Source organism: Squalius cephalus, assembly GCF_949319135.1.
Source record: "Squalius cephalus genome assembly, chromosome: 14".
Classification (NCBI taxonomy): domain Eukaryota; kingdom Metazoa; phylum Chordata; class Actinopteri; order Cypriniformes; family Leuciscidae; genus Squalius; species Squalius cephalus.
The window spans coordinates 30,385,709-30,406,293 of NC_137135.1; the positions used below are offsets into that span (position 1 = coordinate 30,385,709).

Here is a 20,585-nt window from a genome sequence, read left to right on the forward strand (position 1 = left end):
AATGTAAGTTTAAAAGAAATAGCATACAATCACAACTGTGCTGTTGTTCCGAATATCAGAAAACATAGGCAAAAATTGTATAGGCTCATTTAAAATTTAAAAACTGCTGTAAGATTTTATTTTATATTTTTGAAAGAAGCCTCTTATGCTCACCAAGGCAGAATTTATTTGATCAAAAGTCCAGTAAAACAGTAATTTTATGAATTAAGTGGAATTTTCAGCATCATTACTCTTCACTCACATGATCCTTCAGAAATCATTCTAAGATGCTGATTTGCTGCTGCTGTTGTGCTGCTTAATATTTACATAAATGAATATAATTTTATATATATACATATTATATATAATTAGAAATTGTATAAAAGAACAAGAAGGAAAGTCAAAAGAAAGGAAAGGAAAGGAAAGGAAAGGAAAGGAAAGGAAAGGAAAGGAAAGGAAAGGAAAGGAAAGGAAAGGAAAGGAAAGGAAAGGAAAGGAAAGGAAAGGAAAGGAAAGGAAAGGAAGAGAGCAAATACAAACAAGTGTGTGCTAATCTCAAAAGACCTGTGCAAATATTCTGTTTGTGCCCCAGTAACACCCACACACACATTTTCACTCGTTTCCAAGGTAGTGTATTACTGTGAATCCCAGAATAATAAGAAAGAAAACACAGCGTTTCACAGCCATTCCCAGTTGTTGCGATTGAAAGGAAGATAACCATAGCTGTTCAATCCTTTACCATCACACCGGTTGCTAGGAAACTGCTTATGGAACAAAACATTGCTATGCAGCACAACAGCTGTCTGTGTAATTGGATCATTATAAAACCTAAACGTCATAATTTAAGCCATAGCTGCTCTAATGCAGTTCAAGCATGCCTAACATGAAGGTTAATCATCCAAGCAAGAATGAGAGCTGAAATGACCTGTTTTATAGGTGAGGAACTGATTTACTACAGTAAACGTAGAGTAATAGTATTTTAATATGATTTTGCTAATCACATTAAGGATTAGCGGAGAATATTTTCATGCACAGAATTCTTTTTTTGAGCTACAGGGAGATGCAAGCATCCTTGTGGGTTATTTCAGGACAATTTAAGACAGACCTGGAAACTACTGTCTCTTATATTGTCATCTAGACTTATAATTGGCCCGCAGTGACCATTAAAAACCTGTGCCACTGGAAAAAATCAAATAAAATAATAACAGCAAAAAATTGCCTTACTGTAAGATAATAGATTAAACTAGGCTTGTAGGTCAGAACACTTTTTTCCATGTCTGAATGATGTTCAAATTTGCACCATTATAGTAATTATGTGTAATCATTTAATTGTGGCCTGTAGTAATTATCTACAATGGCTGCACCATCACCCGGCGTCTCTGCTCTACACCAACCAGATCTATTTTTCGGTCAGCCAATTATGGTATAAAAAGCATAGCTCTTCATGTTGGCAGTCTGTCTCCAGGGTTTTCCGTCTGGCATGACTGGAATAACTCTACTCCAATGATGAATATTTTAATAGAGACTGGGAGAGAACAGGGGTTTAGATCTCTTGAGTCTGTCTCAACAACTGTGCTCTGCCAGAGCCCTAACAAGCCCCACTAGAGTTACCGGCGGGTTTTTACACAGCCCTGCGCAGCCCGGAGCCCCTCCCCTCTCTTCCGGACCCCTCCCCTCTCCTCTGCCCCAACACAGACCCTTAATCTGCAGGACAATCCCATTTGGCCGAGCAGCTGCCAGGACTGATCACAGACAGGCTACAGCAGTCTTCCCCCGCGGGGATGCCAAGCTGTCCACCGAGAACCCCACACGGGCCACCCGCTCTGTTTCCCACTCCTTCTCTGCCTGTCTTCTTCAATCACTCTATCCTCTCCCTCTCTCTCTCGGTCGTCAAATCTCTCACTCTCACGTATTCACGCCCCCTTCCCCCCTTTCACGCTTCTGTGCCCAGGGGCGCTTTAGGACCATAGTCTTCCTCACTGTTCCTGCTCTCTGGCACAGATCTAGGGTTACCGTCTGATAGCGTGATGACAGAACCATTATAATAGAGAACACTGACTGAAGTAAATCACATGACAAAAGGAGCTCAATGGAGTTGTGGTATAACAAAAAAATCTATTTTTATGACAACATTTTGATTAATGAAATGAATTATAGTAAAAGAAATAAAGCATTCAAGCAATAGTTAACTATATAAGGAAGGTAGATTTTAACCTAAATGTAATAGTACGTCAGTCAGGCTAGTATGGAAGCTTGTTTCCGCCACAGAATAAAAAATAAAAAAGGTAATTGCGACTTTTTATCTCACTCTGACTTTTTATCTCAGAATTGCGTGTTTATATCTCGCAATTCTGACTTTATAACACGCAACTGGGAGATATAAAGTCAGAATTGCATGATATACAGTTGCAATTGCGTGTTATAGAGTCAAAATTGCAAGATATAAAGTCGCAATTGCAAGAAAAAAGTCAGAATTGTGAAAGTCAGTTTATTTCGCACAATTGCAAATGTATATCTCGCAATTCTGACTTTATAACATGCAATTGCGACTTTATATCTCATAATTCTGAGAAATAAAGTCAGAATTGTGAGATATAAACTCGTAATTGTGAGATAAAAAGTCGTAATTATCTTTAAAAATGTTTTATTCTGTGGTAGAAACAAGCTTCCATAGGTTATGGTAGGTTGGCTCATGGTTTTAAATGTTTTTATATATATATATATATATATATATATATATATATATATATATATATAGAATGTAAATGATTTGATATATTTTATGAATGTCAATATTAAAAACAATGGTTTAATATTTTTTATATATTTACATTTACAATGTTTGCTGATAGGTAATGAAATATTTATTTATTTAATGGCAGGAACTCAACGGTATGTTGTCACAAAATAATAAATGAATGTTTTTATTTAACATTAGTTAATGGACTGTAAACTAACATGAGCAAACAATGAACAGCTGTAATTATATTAACTAACTATAACAAAGATTAATAAATACTGTAACAATGTATTGCTCACTGTTAGTTCATGTTAGTTAATACTTCAACTAATGTTATATATAGTCTATATTTGTAGCCAGGTGAATAAATATTTACTGGAGTATAAAGTATGACAACTACCTCCCTTGTAATAAATGAGCGTCACATAATAAGTAAGTAAATAGTTAAATAAAAATAATAATAATTGTTCCTTTATAGAGCACCTTTCAAGTAATTCAACCAAGCCGTTATTGATTACTGTGAAGGTCACATCAATACAATGACCCAATGATCTGCTCAGTGTATGCTGCATGGTTGTGATCACACACAGACTGTGTGTAATTTATCAGAGTGTGTGAGAGACATTGAGCTGAGCTGTGTGTGACAGTAGAGCATGAGGATACAGGTGCTCCAGGGAAAGCAGGCTTTGCACGCTACAGCGAGTCTGGCTGATGGGATGGGCTGGTAACATATGGTGATGGCCATGTGGCAGTCAGCGGCACAATCCTGTCATTTATAGTGAGACAGACCCCGAGTGTGAGAGAGACTTGAGCCTACTTTAAATATTTTGCATTTAAATTCATTCTCATTGTATATTTTTTTTCCCCCCATTTTATTTTTTACCCCCTCCCCCCTTCATTCTACTTAATTGTCTTCACTTTATTTATTAGTGGTGCTTGTTAATTGATGAGACACTACATTTGAACAATTTGATGATTTTGTGAATTTCAGAGCGTTATCACCCTGGAACAAAATGATATGTCACAGCACCATCTGCTGGTTTAAACTTCATACAACAATACTGTGAACCATGGCACCAATGGCAACTGATATTGCTATATCGTTTCATAATATATCGAAATGCTTCAAAATGTATTGTGGATAGTGACAATCTGTATTGTGTGTATTTCACCCAAAATAAAAACTTTCTGTTTCGAGTTTACAGAGTTTTAGTGTCAGTACTACATTACACTACCAGGCTATATAAGGTAACACTTTATTTCGATAGTCCACTTTAGACATTCTACTAACTATCAGTAGGCTAACTTTGCAACTACATGTCAACTAACTGTCATTAGAGTATTAGTAGACTGTCTGCTTAATATCTGCTAACACTTTATTTTGATGTTCACCAACAGACATTCAACTGACTATGGGCCCTATTTGAACGATCTGAAACGCAAGTATCAAACGAGAAACGCAACCCAGACAGCAACATAGCATCGGCCCAGATCCGGGCCACATCCGGGCCGTGTGGAATCCAGGTATGCCAGATGTGGGCCGGATCTGGGCCGACAATATGTTGCTGTCTGGGAAGTAACTTTGTGGGCGGATCTTGGGCGCTGCTGCTATTATACCGGCGGGATAAATGACTCTTGCGCCCGATGCAAATCTAAAATGGGTTGGTCTGAAGTAGCTACTCATAGGTGTGGTTTGGGCGTAACTTGAAATAAACCAATCAGAGCATCATCTCACATTCCCTTTAAGAGCAGGCGCGCTTACATGGCGGATTGCTATTATAACGGCGGATTTGCCAGGCGCACGCCAGGAGCGGTTCACAGCCGAGGAGACCGACGTTCTCATCAGGGCCGTAAAAGACAGAGAAGTGACATTGGGGATGGGAGAAACCCACCCAAATTAGCTTTGGTTAAACAGGCGTATAATAATTTGGGTAAATGTGTGAGCTAGATTTATGGCTATTTTTATTACATCTTCATGGACACCACAATGATTTCCCTTGTGTGGTAATATTTTTCCTTAATTATGTATGCTTCGCAAAAATGGGAACTGCTGCGTCTGTGTAGATTAAGAAGCAAAGTGTACGCATGTTGTGCACACGCTACATTATGGCCAAGCATGCGCCCTTAAAATAACATCTGAATAATGCGCCACTGACTTTAGACTAGGTTTTTCCTGGTCAGTGGCGGAATTGTTTTCTGAAACTACAAAATAGCACCAGGGAACGTTTGCGCCGGAACACGCCTCCTCTTTTCGCTGAACTGCCCTGGGAGCCCAAGTTCATTCCCTAATTTACCGACATGCGTCTTTGGAGGGACAAGTCTGCGGTGCGTCGGATGCAAAATAGGAATGATACATGCGTCGGTGTACAAAGTCAATTGCGCGGGGTGCAAGATAGGGCCCAATAAGTACCTATGCAACTACAAGTCAAATTATTCTACTAACAAAACCCTATAACACCTAACCATAACCTTACAGTCTACTGACAGTCTATACAGTCTACTAATACTCTAATGACAATTAGTTGACATATAGTTGCAAAGTTACTTATAGTTAGTAGAATGTCTAAAGTGGACTATCGAAATAAAGTGGAACCCTATATAATGTTAAAATGTAATGTATAATAATGCAGTGGGGGGATATTTGTGGGTCCTGATAATGCCAATTGCCAAATATCTGTTACCAGTAAAAAGTGGCCGGCATTATTTTAAATATATCTAGTCAGTGACGGAGTGTAAGCATATTCATCTAAAATAATTATGTATTTTCAGCTTCAGAATCATGAATATTCTGGTGTCATCATTGTCCATCAAGTCCATTCATTTCCACCCCCAATGTAATACCAAATTTAGCATTTTAATCAACAGTAATTTTTTGTTAACCTTTTACTATTTGTCTTGGAGTATTGCAATATTGTATCATTGGTTCAGTATCGTGGTAGTATCGAATTGTGACATGAGGGTAGTTACACCCCTACTAATTGCAATACCATGGTACTGATTTTTTAAACAATATTCAGGATGGTAAGTTATTTATATACTGATTCATTCAGGCACTAAAACAACTGTCTGTCTTTATAAGTGAGTTACTGCATAATTATTAAAAATAAAAAATAAAAAACTGATTAATTCAGGAACAAAAACCACTACTGCATGAAGATAGTTTTTGATCCTGCTTTGGTTCTAAATAGACTAACTGCCAATACTGTGTCTAAAATGTAAGCTAATTTTAACTGCTGCATAAAAGCAATATCATACACTCGCAATCATGCTGTTAGCATATGCACTTCAAAGAATCATATAGTGCTACCATGGTATGTACATGTACAAAAAAATGGTATTGCAATAGCATGTTAAAAAATCTACACTCAAAAAAGTTAAAAGTAATTCTCCAAACTGAGCAGCAGAGAGCGCTATAACACAAAAATAACACTCCACAACACTTGATTTTAAGAGTACACCTATGAAGAGTTCAAAGTGTGCTGCTATATTTACTCCATCTTCATGACCCACTGTTACTCTCTGCAGTCTGAGTCAAAGGTCAATCCACCAGCCTTCATGTGTGAGTATACAAACACACACACACACACACACACACACACACACACACACACACACACACACACACACACACACACACACACACACACACACACACACACACACACACACACACACACACACACAGTGACCCAGAGGATAATGTTTCTCATAAAAACTGTAATGAGAAATAAAATTAGATACAAATGACATACAAATAGACAAAGTACATGACAAATTAAATCAGAATACAGAGCTATAAAATTTATGTGAATATCATAGCTCAGATTTGGATGATAAATGTTTAAGTTCATATTGAGATTTTAAGTTATTCTGGCAATTCCAAGCACAGTTCAAGACATTGTTGGGATCTCTTTTGAAGCTCAAGAAGACACATGTGAGAGGTCTTGTTCTCAGGAGAAAGCATCTATTTGATTGCTGTCTAGGAAAAGCAATTTAGATGAGACCATACCCCTCATTCATGCTTGTTCAAATGTTGTTCTTGCAAAACAAAGCAGACTTTCACTGTCCAATAAAACCCAAGCCCAAACAAACCAACTATTTATCTCTTTTTGAAACACACACACTCTCACATGTACATGCACACAAGCATTCTGAACTACAATGTACCCGTTTTATGTCATATTTAACAATATGACAACCCCGTGTCCCCAGTCTACCCCTGAGTGCCTGGAGCGTGAGCTTTTGAGAGCAAACAGAAGTGGATCAATGCTCTGCTGTAGGACTGTTTGCTGTCCTGAGGCTCCAACTGTTCCACTCTAAACTGCATCAGAGCAACATCAAAAAACTCGGTCTGTACTGGAGATACCCAGATACGTCAGAGATGACAATGAATCCCTTTTGTTTTGCTGATAAAACCCATTTGGCATGTGGTGGACCAGTGTGCGAGTCCAACACAGATGGTTGCTTATTGCTGTTAAGTGAAGAATATATTTCAGATATCCACCTTATTTTTCAACGCGTAAGTGAGCTATTTTCTGTGAATGTGCAAGATATCAATATTTACAGGGTTTTATTTTTCCTTACCAAAAAAAAAATTACCCAATAGACTTTCCACCGACAAATTCACTCTTACACCTTCATTAAATACATTGGCAGCTTTAAAGTCCCCAAGAAATCAAAATTGACCCTATTTACTTTGTTAGCGCATATTACTAGTCTTGTGGTGAACAATTAATCCGTGCAAGTAAATATATATTAAAAAAAAAAGAAAATTTACCATGGTAATCTTTAATCAAAATCTGAAAAGTTACTTCCGGTCTGGAATGGCGTCTTTTTCTGATGATGTAGGTTTGACGGCTTGGTTTGAAAAGGCTTAACCACTCCCCTCAAACAGTTAGTCTGCTATGAGCGAGAGATTGAGAGGAGGAGCGCTAAGTAAAACCCTGCCCTCTGTTCAATATTCCTTTTCACTGGGAAATACGTCATAACACTGGAGAAAAGTCGTTTGCAACTTCCGGTTCACGGGGACTTTAAACGGATCATGGGCTAAAATGGGCCATTTTTGTCTATGCACTTATAATTTTAGTTATTTTTTTTATTTTTTTGGCTGCTGTGCATTTAATTATATGCAAACATCCTCTTTGCATGAAATAAGTAACAGTGCATTGCTCGGGCTATGGGTTTGCTGTTTGGTACAATATTTGTCATTACAAAGCCTGCATTACATTGGCTAACATGTACACAAATAGTCATAAGCAGAGTACGAAAACATCTTTAAACCCATGCTCTGTAAAAAAAAAAAAAAAAAAAGTATGACCAATAAGTTGACAACATATTTTTTTATACGTTTTTTTTATACAACATACGTTTTTACATTGCTTTAACTGCTTTAACTTGCTTTAAGCTAATTTTATAAGCAAACTTATAACTTATAAGTTAGCCTATATAAGATTCAACTCATTCAAGTCAGTTTAATGTAATTTAAGTTGAAATTACTTAATCCAAGTTGATTGTACTTAAAAATTTAAGGCATCAACTGTTTGTTTGTTTTTTAAGCATAGCTACTTGCTATTACTTATATTTTTATAAGACATTCATTTGTACCCCAGCAGAAAAAAAAAATCATCTTGTAAGCCTGTTTGCTGCTGTTTTTATTGACTTGCATTGAATGTGAAATGTTTGCCAGTTCTAGAACCGCCTTCATTTTGTTGCTAGAAGCATAACATAAATGTGGCTTCTTCTGTTCCAGCATGTTTTCAAACCCGTGACGCCCGAGCAAAACAGGTGTCATTGACATGTGGTCACTTGTTAATGAATTCAACTGTTTATTGTCATGAAATTGCAAAAGTCAAGAACGAGGCTTATTTCCAATAGATGGTCTTTTTGGACTGTGGAGGAATTGTTGAACTCTGTAAGTTACAGTTTGTTTTCATAGTGCACTGACCTCAAATGACTTCTCATTATGTGACTCCTTTAAGAGAACAAATCAGGTAGTTGTGATGTTCTTTATAGAGCCGCCGCATGTATTGATTCCAGACTTCTGTTCCTTACACAGAGTACTTTAATTCCTCTTTGTGAATGTGCTTTAAAGTCTTTGAATGAAAGCTTTGAAGTATTACTTTAATGAAGCTGTATTTATATTTAAGACATTTGCTGTTCGAATAACTCTTTTCCATACATCAGCTATAAAACTAAGAACTACGCGCATTTCAAAACCAGCCTTCTCCAGCCTTGAGAGGTTTGATGTTGAGCCTTTGATGGAGAGCTGAAAGAGAGAACTCTCATCTAAAAACACTTTTTTTTTTTCTAAACCAGAACAGCAGGACTGGACCTGCTTGAACTGAAACCAAATGCGAGAGAGGTAATTACCTTAAAATTAGAGTCCTCTCACAGAGTTCATGACACGAGAAGTGGGCCATATAGATATATCGGGTGTATTAATCTGAGAACAAAAGCCCAGACTGGAGCAGATCTGGTGTTATTGAGGTGAAAAGAGGAAAAGTGCTCATTAGCTGTGTAAATAAGCACTAATGGGGCGAGGGCATTTTGTTCTGCTTTGATCATACCAGCAGAATCACGGTGTCTCTATGACAACCTGTGCTATGACACAGAGAAACAGCCTCGTCTCTTAAAGTCAAGATGACATTAATATTGACACTGGTTACTTTCTTAAAGTCACCGTGAAATCTTGTTTTTTATGGAATATTGCTGTGTTGATTATAAACGAATTATCCGTGCACATTTTTTCTTCTTCTTTATTTAAAACTTCTCTCTTGCAGCGACATCTCTTCTCTTCTCTGACGACGTGTTTACTGGCGTGAGGGCGGGACAACCTGTCACTCACATGACAACACAACCATCCAATCAATTCCCCATGGACAAAATCAAGTCCCGCCCTACAGTTTTTATTGATTGTGAAGCCGTTTCACTTGAATATCATTCACAATAGGGGAGAAATGACCATCGCAACTTCCGTTTCATGCCGACTTTAACACGTGCCTGGTTTTACTGTTCATCAGTAGGCTACTCATTATTCTAAAATTAAAAATGGTCATCTTCGTCTTTTTTTGATTAAAAAAGACTATGCACACAGCTTCAAAAATATTACAGTAATATTAAAACTGAAGTCCACCGAGGTCATTTTCACTTAGCATCTGTTTTAGTTAGATGGAAAAGCCAAATATCCGAACACGGAATGCCGTGACTGGCCAATCAGAATCAATCTTTCAAGAGAGCAATCTAAAAATGTGAATCGACAGAGTAATGAAACGTTATCAGTTGGAAATGTCAAGATACTCTAGACTCGAGAAGTCCCGGTCTCTATCTCAGCTCCCAGCAGGTGAAGGCTCAAATAAACATGACCTGATTTCTGGGACAACATTCTCATCCTCAGCAAACTCGCATTCAGGTCTGGCTTCATTCTGGTATTTTCACAATCGGATCAATTCCCGATATATTCTCTTTCTGCATAAAACATTCTAAAACATGCCACTTGTGGAAGTAAACTTGCGTTTTATACTGACATGTGCACAAAAGATAAACGTGTCTTTGCAAGTGTTGATGAAATCTAGTGACTGTCACTGGACAGGCCAAATATTAAAACTTTTTTTCATTTGAGACATTTTGTAAAATACTTTTAAAAAGTCTTGAGGAGGAAGGAAATCCCAAATGTTTAGAGAATAATGTATTCTTTTTTCACTTTCATGCCCTCTTCCCTTTTAAAAACACATTTTCTTTATAAAAAAAGTATAGTCCCACCAGTCTAGTCCTCTTTTTAAAGCTCTACCAGGCTTCCTTTGCCTTTATCTTTTCACCCTATTTCTGTCTCTCTACAACATAACCGCACCAAAATATGAACCTGACAAGCATCCTGAAGGAGACAAAGCAATGTTTGCTGAGATGAACATCATATTAGCACTAGATTGCATAAGACTTTGATTCATCATGTCTCTGTTTATGTCTGTAAATGTTTTAGGCTCTTTGACCTGGAAGTGCATGACCCAGATGTGCATTTTTTTTCCTGATCCCAAAGATTCCATTCAATCATGCAAGGACAATCCTCAATCCCTAATCCCACTAGCCGGAGGGAAATCACGCAGAGTGGTGAGTAAAAGGGGGGATTACCAGACGCAACACTGCTCCTGGACCTTGCATGTAAAACACTTCCCAAAACCAAATTTCCCTATGAAAACACAAACATTGGCTTTCTTTATCTCCGAAGGAAAGAAGTCACCTCAGCACACAAACATTCATGAACACGGATATCTGTCTTGACACGCATTGAAATCAATTAATAGGCATACAGCACTGCCTGACCCAGTGGAAATGATGTGAGCTAAGAAATGGGTTAGAAATCAGCAGTTGTGTGGTCACGTGTATGACTTACTTCCAGCAAAACAACCTTATTTTTGCCATTCGTTTACTCTCATTTATGATGATATACGATGCATTACAATGATGTGAAATAAGGTAGGCCTATATGATATGCTCTAATGGTATGCTACTATATGTGATGTGATGTGACATTATTTCAAATGTACTATAATATGATGCAATATGATTAGAAATATACACTATCCTTCAAAAGTGTGGGGTGAGTACGAATTTTAATATTGTGAAATATTATTAGAATTTAAAATAACTCTTTTCTATTTGGATATATTTTGAAATGTAATTTATTCCTGTGATGCAAAGCTGAATTTTCTGCATCATTACCCCAGTCTTCAGTGTCACATGATCCTTCAGAAATCATTCTAATATGCTGATATGATACTTAAGAAACAGATTCTTTAATCCTGAAAACAGCATTTATTTGAAGTGGAAATCTTTATATATAATTGAAATGGAAAACTTTATAAATGTATTTACTGTTACTTCCAATTTAATGCATCCTTGCTGAATAAAAGTATACATTTCTTTAAAAAAATCCAAAACTTTTGAATGGTTGAGTATGTAGAAATGTTATATATGATATGCATTTTTTCAATTTATAATATGCTTGAAATTTAGTTTTTCTTGAGCATTTTAAATTTTTTCTCTGAAAATTAGAATTAAACACCCTGTTTTTGCTACTGTATCTTTAAGACTTCTTAATGGAAACAAATTGTTATGACTGGCAAACTTTTGATGTGAAACGTGGGTAGTCGTATATGCTAATGTCCTTATTGTTGTGACATCATCACTGTGATGATTACCTAATGACCCATTTTGGCAACTTTTTAAATGTTCTGGATGGACTATAGAGGGAGCTTTGTGAACTTCACAGTATGCCTAGAAATCTTATTTTTCATGCCATGTGAATGATTTACTGTTAAGAGATTTGTCTTGTTTTCCTATTCGACTAGAGAAAGCCAAAAGTGAAAGCAAACCTCCTCTTAAGATGGCCTCAAGAGCCTGTCAATCATGTGTTGCTGCATGGCTGTGTGAGTTTGACGCTGTGTGTGTTAGCTATGATGACTCACACACCACTAACAGAGAGAGGAGGAGGGTCCTCATCAAGGCCCTGTTAGATCTATTCTGAGTCCTCCAGTCCAAAGGTCATTAGCATAAAACTTGTTATATAAAAAGATCCGATGGAGGTTGATGGGTTTTTGCGTCACATCGCTCAATTAGTCAAATGGATTGGACATGAAATAGCAGGTGTCTGATCAGCTCTCCTAATACACAATGTTTCAAAGATGCAACGTGCTAATAAATATCACCTTTCTCCTGGTTTGAACAAGCTTGAGCTTTAAACGTAGTCCATAGTTTTGATACTAACCATGTTGATCAGACATTTTTGTAAATGGACATTAAATATAGATTTTCTTGATTTGAGGTTTAAATGATTTGTAAAAATATTTATAATTTATTTACAGTACCATTGAAAAGTTTGGGGTCAGTTATACTAACCCTTAGAAATGACTATTTTTGTATTAAGAAGTGACAGTAAAAACATTTATATAATGTTACAAAAGATTTCTATTTGAAATAAATGCTGTTCTTTTGAACTTTCAAAGAAATCTAAATATAATCAAAAATATTAAGCAACCCAACAATTGATAATAATAAGAAATATATCTTTAGCAGCACATCAATAATTTCTGAAGGATCATGTGACACTGAAGACTGGAGTAATGATGCTGAAAATTCAGCTTTGCATCACAGGAATAAATTGCATTTTACAATATTTTCATACAGAAAAGCATTATTTACAAATAATTATTAATAATATTTCACAATATTACAGCTTTACTGTATTTTTGATCAAATAAATTCAGCCTTGGTGAGCATAAGAGACTTCTTTAAAAAACATTTAAAAAATCTTACTGACCCCAAACTTTTGAACGGTGGTGTATATAAAAATATTTATATAACAAAAATATATTTATATAAAGAAATTATTTTAAATAAATAATACATCCAGTTGCCCAAGACAAACAGTCAATTATGCAGTTTAACGGTCATTTAAACAAAAATATTTGGCATGCATATAGTCCAACTGACTAATCAAAATGTAATACTCCACAGCTCATTTGCATATATAATTTTAAATTGTGGAACAAAAAATGTTAAGTTGTAAGGTTCAGAGACAGAGTGGAAAACTTCATTTCAAGGTCGTCTAACAATATTAGTGGACTTCAGTGATAAATATGGCCCCTTTTGAAGTGCGTGTTTGACAGTTTTCCAGCATTTGTTCTTTGGTACAGCGAGATGACCTTAGAGTCTGTCACTTTATATAGTGTGGGAGTTTGGTATCGATGTTTTCTCCGAACCGCACGGCGCTCGTGATTCATCAGCTGCAACGGGCCTGGCGCCTCTCCGAGAACTTTCATTAAACGTGAAGAAAAGCCTACTCCGGTTCGGCCATCCTGGGTATAAATAATTTTACAGGGGGAGGGAGGGAAGGAAGTGAGGATGCATGTTTTTTGCATAGCATATTAATGGATTTTCCTGGCCTACTTATTCAAGTGCGCACGCATGAACACACACAGCATTATGCAGTGACAACTTGCATGTATCCTCACCTACAGTATATTACATCAATAATTAAAACTGGCCGTCTGTGCCATTGCTTTCCTTTGAAAGAAAGAGCAAAATATGCATGTGTGAAGTAGAACAACAACACATCATTGCAGAAATCAAGATCACGCAACAAGGAAATATATAGAAGCAGTGCTGGTTAATTTGGCCCGTGTCTGTCTCTCCCTGCTTAGTCATGTGCCAGAAGGGGAAAAAAATGTAATTGATCCAGTAGGTTTATTTTTAAAGCTGTACTTCCCTCCAACTCAGTGTTTCCTGGATGAGCAGAATATAGCCAAGACAATAGAGCTCCTTATCTAAGAACACTGCAAAGCTTCAGCCCCCAAAACGTCTGCGAGACGACCATAAATGTAGGTAACATGCATTGAGGAGTCTCTCTCTCTCTCTCCTCCCTCTCGTTCTTTCTTCCTGGAGTCTCTTCACAGATCTGAATCAGCTGACCTGCCCTCAGTCTGGAGAACACAAAGCAGGATTTGTGCTGCTGTGGTTTCTCGTCTCTCTCGCTGAAAGAGTGGACGGAAGACTAATGCATCCACCTCTTTAGAAAGGAAACTGATGCAGGATTTGGACAAAGACAAAGTGTGTGTGTGTGTGAGTATGTGTGTGAATGCACAAACACCTGGCTTGGAGAATTTCAATGCTTGAGCTGATGAATCACGGCCTACTGTGAGAGATTTTAGTTTACAGTGGCCCCAAAACATATTTGAACATGCAGGCCACACTTAAAAATGTTTCAGAAGCGGAACGTTTGCCAAGCAACACACAGTAGTGTGTGGCGCAGTAATACTGATGTAATGCGGTCACAGGTATTATGGTGTATGTTTGTATAGTCATTTACGATGGTTTCGAACGCGGCTCAACCAACCATAATCAAGGACTGGAACTATTTATTTAGAAAAATATAGTTTTAACATTTGAAACCTATTGAAATACTTTGTGGGAAATATTTTATTTGAGAAGTGTGCTTGTGATATTTTTCTTTATAATAAATGTGACTTTGTTTGATATTTTGCTAGATAATGCAAGTAATTCATTGACACGTGACTTAAGTGTCCAAACACTTTTTGGGGAGAAAAAAGCAATTAAACAAAATAAAATAAGTTGAAGTTGAATAAAAGATTAAAATAAAAAATAAAGCTAAATAGAAATATTTAAAAAAAACTTACTGACTGACTGAAATATATATATACATTATATACTGAATATATATATATATATATATATATATATATATATATATACTGAAATATATATAGATATTATTTATATATAAACTGAAACCTGAATATATATATACACTGTATATAAATAATTTAAATTTAATAATAATAATAATTTAAATGCTAAAATTATACTGGCTGAAATGTGTAATATTTTTGTATTTAAATACTTTCTCCCATTTTTATTTGCATTTGGATATACTACTAAAAACTAAAAATGGATTACAATATGTAAAAGTAAGCCACTTGTAGGTTGATTCCTTTAAAAATGTGAACACTGTTGCTATTAAAACATTGTTTTGTTTATCTGAGCACCACAACCTGCCCAACCTTAACCAATGGTTGTAGATCGGGGGCGGGGCTGCCCATTTGGCTGGCCAATCACAGAAGGGGGGAAGTGTTTGAGAAACTGTTTGAAAAAACAATCATTATTTTTCCAATGAAAGGTAACATTAGAATACGAGCTCAAGCTAATTTCACCTCATGCGTCCCATGAGGGTGAACTCTGCAAATTTGTGTCTCGTGAAGTGACCAATAGAAGATTGGTAGGCCTACATCATGGCATGAGTGGGGTAGATTGCATAATTTTAGATGTATTTTATGTTGAATAATGTTTTTAAAAAAGACATTGACATCATATTGCGACTGTTTTAATGTCCGTATAAATTTTGTGTGCTCAAAGTCTAGTGTGACCATGGCAGTATTGGAGTTTTGATATTTGTCAAGATACTAAAGTGTGCAATCAAAAGTGTCAATATGCACAAATTCTTCTAAAACAAAATATCTGAGCTAATGCTATCGTAATTCATTTTAATGCTCTATACTCTACTTAATATCTCATTTATGCCTTTTTAAATTTCTCTTAAGAAATTTTAAGAAGAAACATCAGAGACAAAGTTGATGCATAAATGAAACAGCGATGAAAAAGCATCCTCTGAGCAATAAAATTACACACACACAGCCTCTCTTACAATCTGTTTAGTTAAGAGGTTATGTGAGCACTTTGAAAGATCGACCTGTTCTCTGTGTAATGTGTCTACAGTCTGATGTCTCTCCTCCCCCACTTAACCTCTCATAAGTCTTCCTCTTATATCACGATATCTACTTTATAGAACGGGCCGTACACACACACACACACGCTCTCATGTTGTATAATTCCCAGTGAGGCTTCTCATATGTGCATAGAACAAGCCGCTGCTTGTTTTTCTCTGACACAAGCAAAAGAAGTGGAATTCACCAGTGTTTAAAAGATAATCCATCAAAAATGTTATTGATCATCCACCACACACACATATACACACACACACAAACTCATGAATAACCCATCAGAAAGCGTGCACCGACTAAGCATGCTGACTTCCTCCTCAAGTCAACAGGGGTTCGGAAAAAACAATTTATCAGTCGCCACACACCCAGGTTTCTGACCGTTTGCTTGCAGGTGCTATAACAGCAGTTCTGGTTCAATCCACATCTCATGCTGAAACAAACGATCTAATGCCCGGCCTCTAGGCCAACACCCTGATATTACATTAGCCATTCATCCGACGAACACAAAAACAAGCAACCTCAAAACAAGTTCGCATCTGTGGCGGGGCTGGATGGATCACGGAGAAAATTCACTTCGGGGCCTCCGGGTCCTTTCACTAATGAACGACCGGATATTGAACGCTGAAAGCTCAGCCGGACCTCTGGGCATTGACAGACTGCGCCGTTCCGACCGTCCTCGTCGGATCAGTTCGGCTCCCAACCTTCCCAAAGTGCACTTCATTAGCCTGATGATGAAGCTGTTTTTTAAAAGATCCATAGCACCCGTTTCAGGCTCATGTCATCAGAGTCATCGCCGCTGACCTCTGTTACACAAACACAAGCTCTCTCGCTCTTTTACTCATCAGTTTTTCTGCACACTTGCTGGTGGCTACAGCTGAGCTTTTAATGCCGGTCAGCATACAGCTTCTTTCAAACAGTGTGTCAGCTGTATTATTTTGTCATTTAGGATCGGGAAGCCAACATGACCCCGTTTGGCGCTTTGAAATGCTGGATTATAGAGGTTACAACTGTTTCAAAATAACCAGGAGCATAAGGCAGGCTTCTCTAAAACAGACTCACCGCCGGCACGGCTGAAAGTAAGCCAGCGATGAATAATTAATGTATCATTAAAACTGCCCGATATATTTGCGACTATCACAGCTCTAAACAGAGGCATATGATAGCTCAATCTAGCACAATCACTGTAAAGACTCACTTTAATGTGACTTGTTTACTCCACACTGTAAAATAAAAAAGAAAGCTATCCGTTAGTTATCTCATTAATAATAATATCAATATAATACACTCTAAAAAATGCTGGGTTGTGTTAACCCAATGTTGGGTCAAATATGGACTAACCCAACGTTGGGTAAAAATTCAATTTAAAAATGGACAAACCCAGCCGTTGGTTTACATTTTTAATGTAACCAATGCAATTTGTCCATTTTTAAATTGCATTTTTGTCCATTTTTGATTTTGTCCAAAATGCAATTTGTCCATTTTTAAATTGCATTTTTCAACCCAACGTTGGGTTAGTCCATATTTGACCCAAAATTGGGTTAACACAACCCAGCAGTTTTTAGAGTGTATAAATAACACAAGTAATATTGTAAATTTAATTGAATTAATACATTGTATCAAACTGAGAAGACATTAACAGTACAATGAAGTGTCCGGAGTGTGTAATTATGGCATCTATCAGGACTAACGGCACCATGACAAACCTTGACCCTTGGTTTCACGCTTCATCTACTACAAGGAACATGCTAACGTTAGACACACCAGGTGCCTTGACAAATAGTCCAGGTTTTGGCTTTTTGCCTTTTATTGTATCACAAATGAAGAACAAACAGGAAAGTAAGGGGAATATGGTCATGACATGACGCAGGCCGGATTCAAACCTGCACAATGACTCTTTATGTCTTTAATGAGCACACGTGCACTGTCTGACGTTTACCACAGTTCTGACATCAGTTTAACCTTTATATTCAGGGTGAGAAGTTACCACATAGCTGTTTGCTCACAGGAAACCAGGTTGCTCCTCAGATAAGGGCAATGCAGGTGATCATTTTAATAACAGCATCAGTTTTCTGGCCTTCTGTTGCACTAAATCTGACCACAGTGTCCAAAGAAATAATCTAACACTGATTTACAATATCAGGCTGAGGAAGTGCAGCCTCAGGCTCTGCGTTTGAGTCTGTTTTCATTCTTACACAGCGCAGATCAATAAAAACACAAACATGTATCTATAGAGATAATACAGTATATAAATAGCCAGTGTTCTTTTTGTGAATTTAAAAAGGGTCACGTTTTCCTGTTGAATGGTAAACGGCAACAGAGGGCAAACATAAATCAGAGTTTTATGGTCGACAAGCTCTGCTGTTCGACAGTGTTGTAAAGAAGATGTAGGGCACATAAAATTCACACCTATTCACAAGGATGTTTCTTATGCCAAATAATATGGCTTTCTCTAGATACGTATTTGACCACATTTGCCTGTTTGACACAGAGTTGCACAACCAGAAAATATAAAAGCGGCTTTTATGACTGTACAAATCTCCAGGTCAGAAGAACAGCATGGATTCATATTTGAAAGGTCATTTGTTCGCTCAGGTACTGGGGGCTTATGAAATAAAGTCTCATCTCATTCATATATAGCAATCACAATCATATACGATCATCTTTAATCTACATCTGAACATCCTATAACTTTCTAGGGAATAAACACTTCTAAGTCACTCAAAGAAATGAATCTATATAGCCTATACAAATCGACTTTTAACCAGAAGGAAAAACTGGATTTTTTTTTTTAACAAAAAGAATAAATTAAGTAACACATTATATTATCATCATCATTATTATTAATTGAAAATAACACTTTGGGTACAATTCTCACAGTATTAACTATTATTTTTGCTTCAATAAACTCCTAATTACAGCTTATTAATAGTTAGTAAGGTTTGGGTAGGACTAAGGGATGTAGAATATGCTCATGCAGAATAAGGCATTAATAGCCAAAATCCTAGAAATAGGCATGCTATTAAGCAGCAACTAATAGTGAGAATTGGAGTGTTGCCTCATTTTATTAATAAATATATTAATGCATTAATACAGCTAACATAAAAATCAACATGTTCCACTCATCCTTGACAACATACTCCCACAGACAGTTGTAAGATAAGCATTGCTCATCATGAACATCCCTTGCACTTCCAAACAGAAAGTTGTCATTACGCAGCATCCCTTCAGCACGCGGTGACCCAGCAAAACCACTCTCCAGCTCCAGTCTTACCTTCCGTGTGACAGCTCGAGGAGAGCAGGGTGCTCGGGGGTCGGAAGATGTAAGGCAGGTACCGGGAGAAACATTTCATCTTTCTTTCGTCCGTTTTCCTTTGGGAGGGTCCTTTCCCACCATCCGCGCTGCGATGACAGCAGAACCGGACCGGAGGAGGGATGATAGGCTATATATGCTGATGCTCCCTGGATGCGTGTGGAGTCACGGCAGCATCCTAAACACTTCTCACGCGTGTGTCAAGAAGACGTGCTGTGTGCATCCTCACAGTTCATCATGTTTTCCTCCCAGAAGGACGGAGGGTTGAGATGTTTTCCTGAGCTTCGGTTGGGAGGGGCAGTCACGCTACATTACCCTATGAGCAGGAATATACTGCGCACAGCCCGACTGATCATCAGGCTTTATTTAGATGCGCTCAAAGCATGACATGAAATCACCCTCATGCTTGAGAGAGTGACCGTAAACTTTTTGCTGTTCAATTTAAAGCTGTCCAACAGCGCCATCTCATGGTTGGCCGCCATGTATACCGCCATGACATCCTTATTGACACGTCTGTCAGTTTCGGTCAATTTAAATTCATGTTCTGTTTAACAATCAAATGTTTATAGTTTTTGGCTAAAAAAACATAAAGATAACGTATATAAACACAAAACACTATCATAATGTGACATCAATAAACATCAAAAATGTGACGTAAAACATCCTAACAAGATATGAGTTTAAATAAAGTAATCTGGGAATTTACTGTTTTTCAGTCTGTAAATTAAAATGTTATTTCTACATTATACTTACAGTGATACTGTAAAAAAAAAAAAATCAGAAAAAAGGAAAATCCGGTAAGTTTAACCCTAAAACACAACACAATGCATCGCGTTTCAAAATAAAGAGGGGCGAAAAATGTCTACGGAAAAATCACTGTAGGCCTACATTGGGCCCTATATTTACAGTGTGCAATACTTTACTGCAAAAGTAGGTAAGTTGTCAAATTAAATATGTTGGTAACTATATACAGTGCATATTCACTGTAAATAATTAGATAATTGATAGGCTACTTGAACCAGGCCTGGACAATGCCTACAATGCAGTAGACCAGAATTACAATCAACATTACACTGCATTTTAAATGACAAATTGCCATTGTTTATGCAGAGTAAATTGCATCCTATTTGTTTCTGTTCTGTTTAATATATGCACAGAGGTGTCACACTTATTCTTCTGAGTAACATAAACCTGCTCAACCATCTAAAAGTAAGAGTAACCAACCGTCTCTTGTGAAACACCAACCATCTCAAATTACCACCTTAAA

General features: G+C 37.1%; 1 protein-coding gene across 1 annotated transcript in view; it reads right to left on the reverse strand.

Annotated features, from left to right (window-relative positions):
* Positions 1–19,731, reverse strand: part of ppp2r2ba (protein phosphatase 2, regulatory subunit B, beta a) — a 54,250-nt gene extending 34,519 nt beyond the window's left edge. The window contains exon 1 of the mRNA XM_079891710.1: positions 19,280–19,731. Coding sequence (XP_079747836.1) covers positions 19,280–19,358 — 79 coding nt within the window. The 5' untranslated portion in view covers positions 19,359–19,731. The remainder of the gene's footprint in view (positions 1–19,279) is intronic.
* Positions 19,732–20,585: the final 854 nt, after the last annotated feature.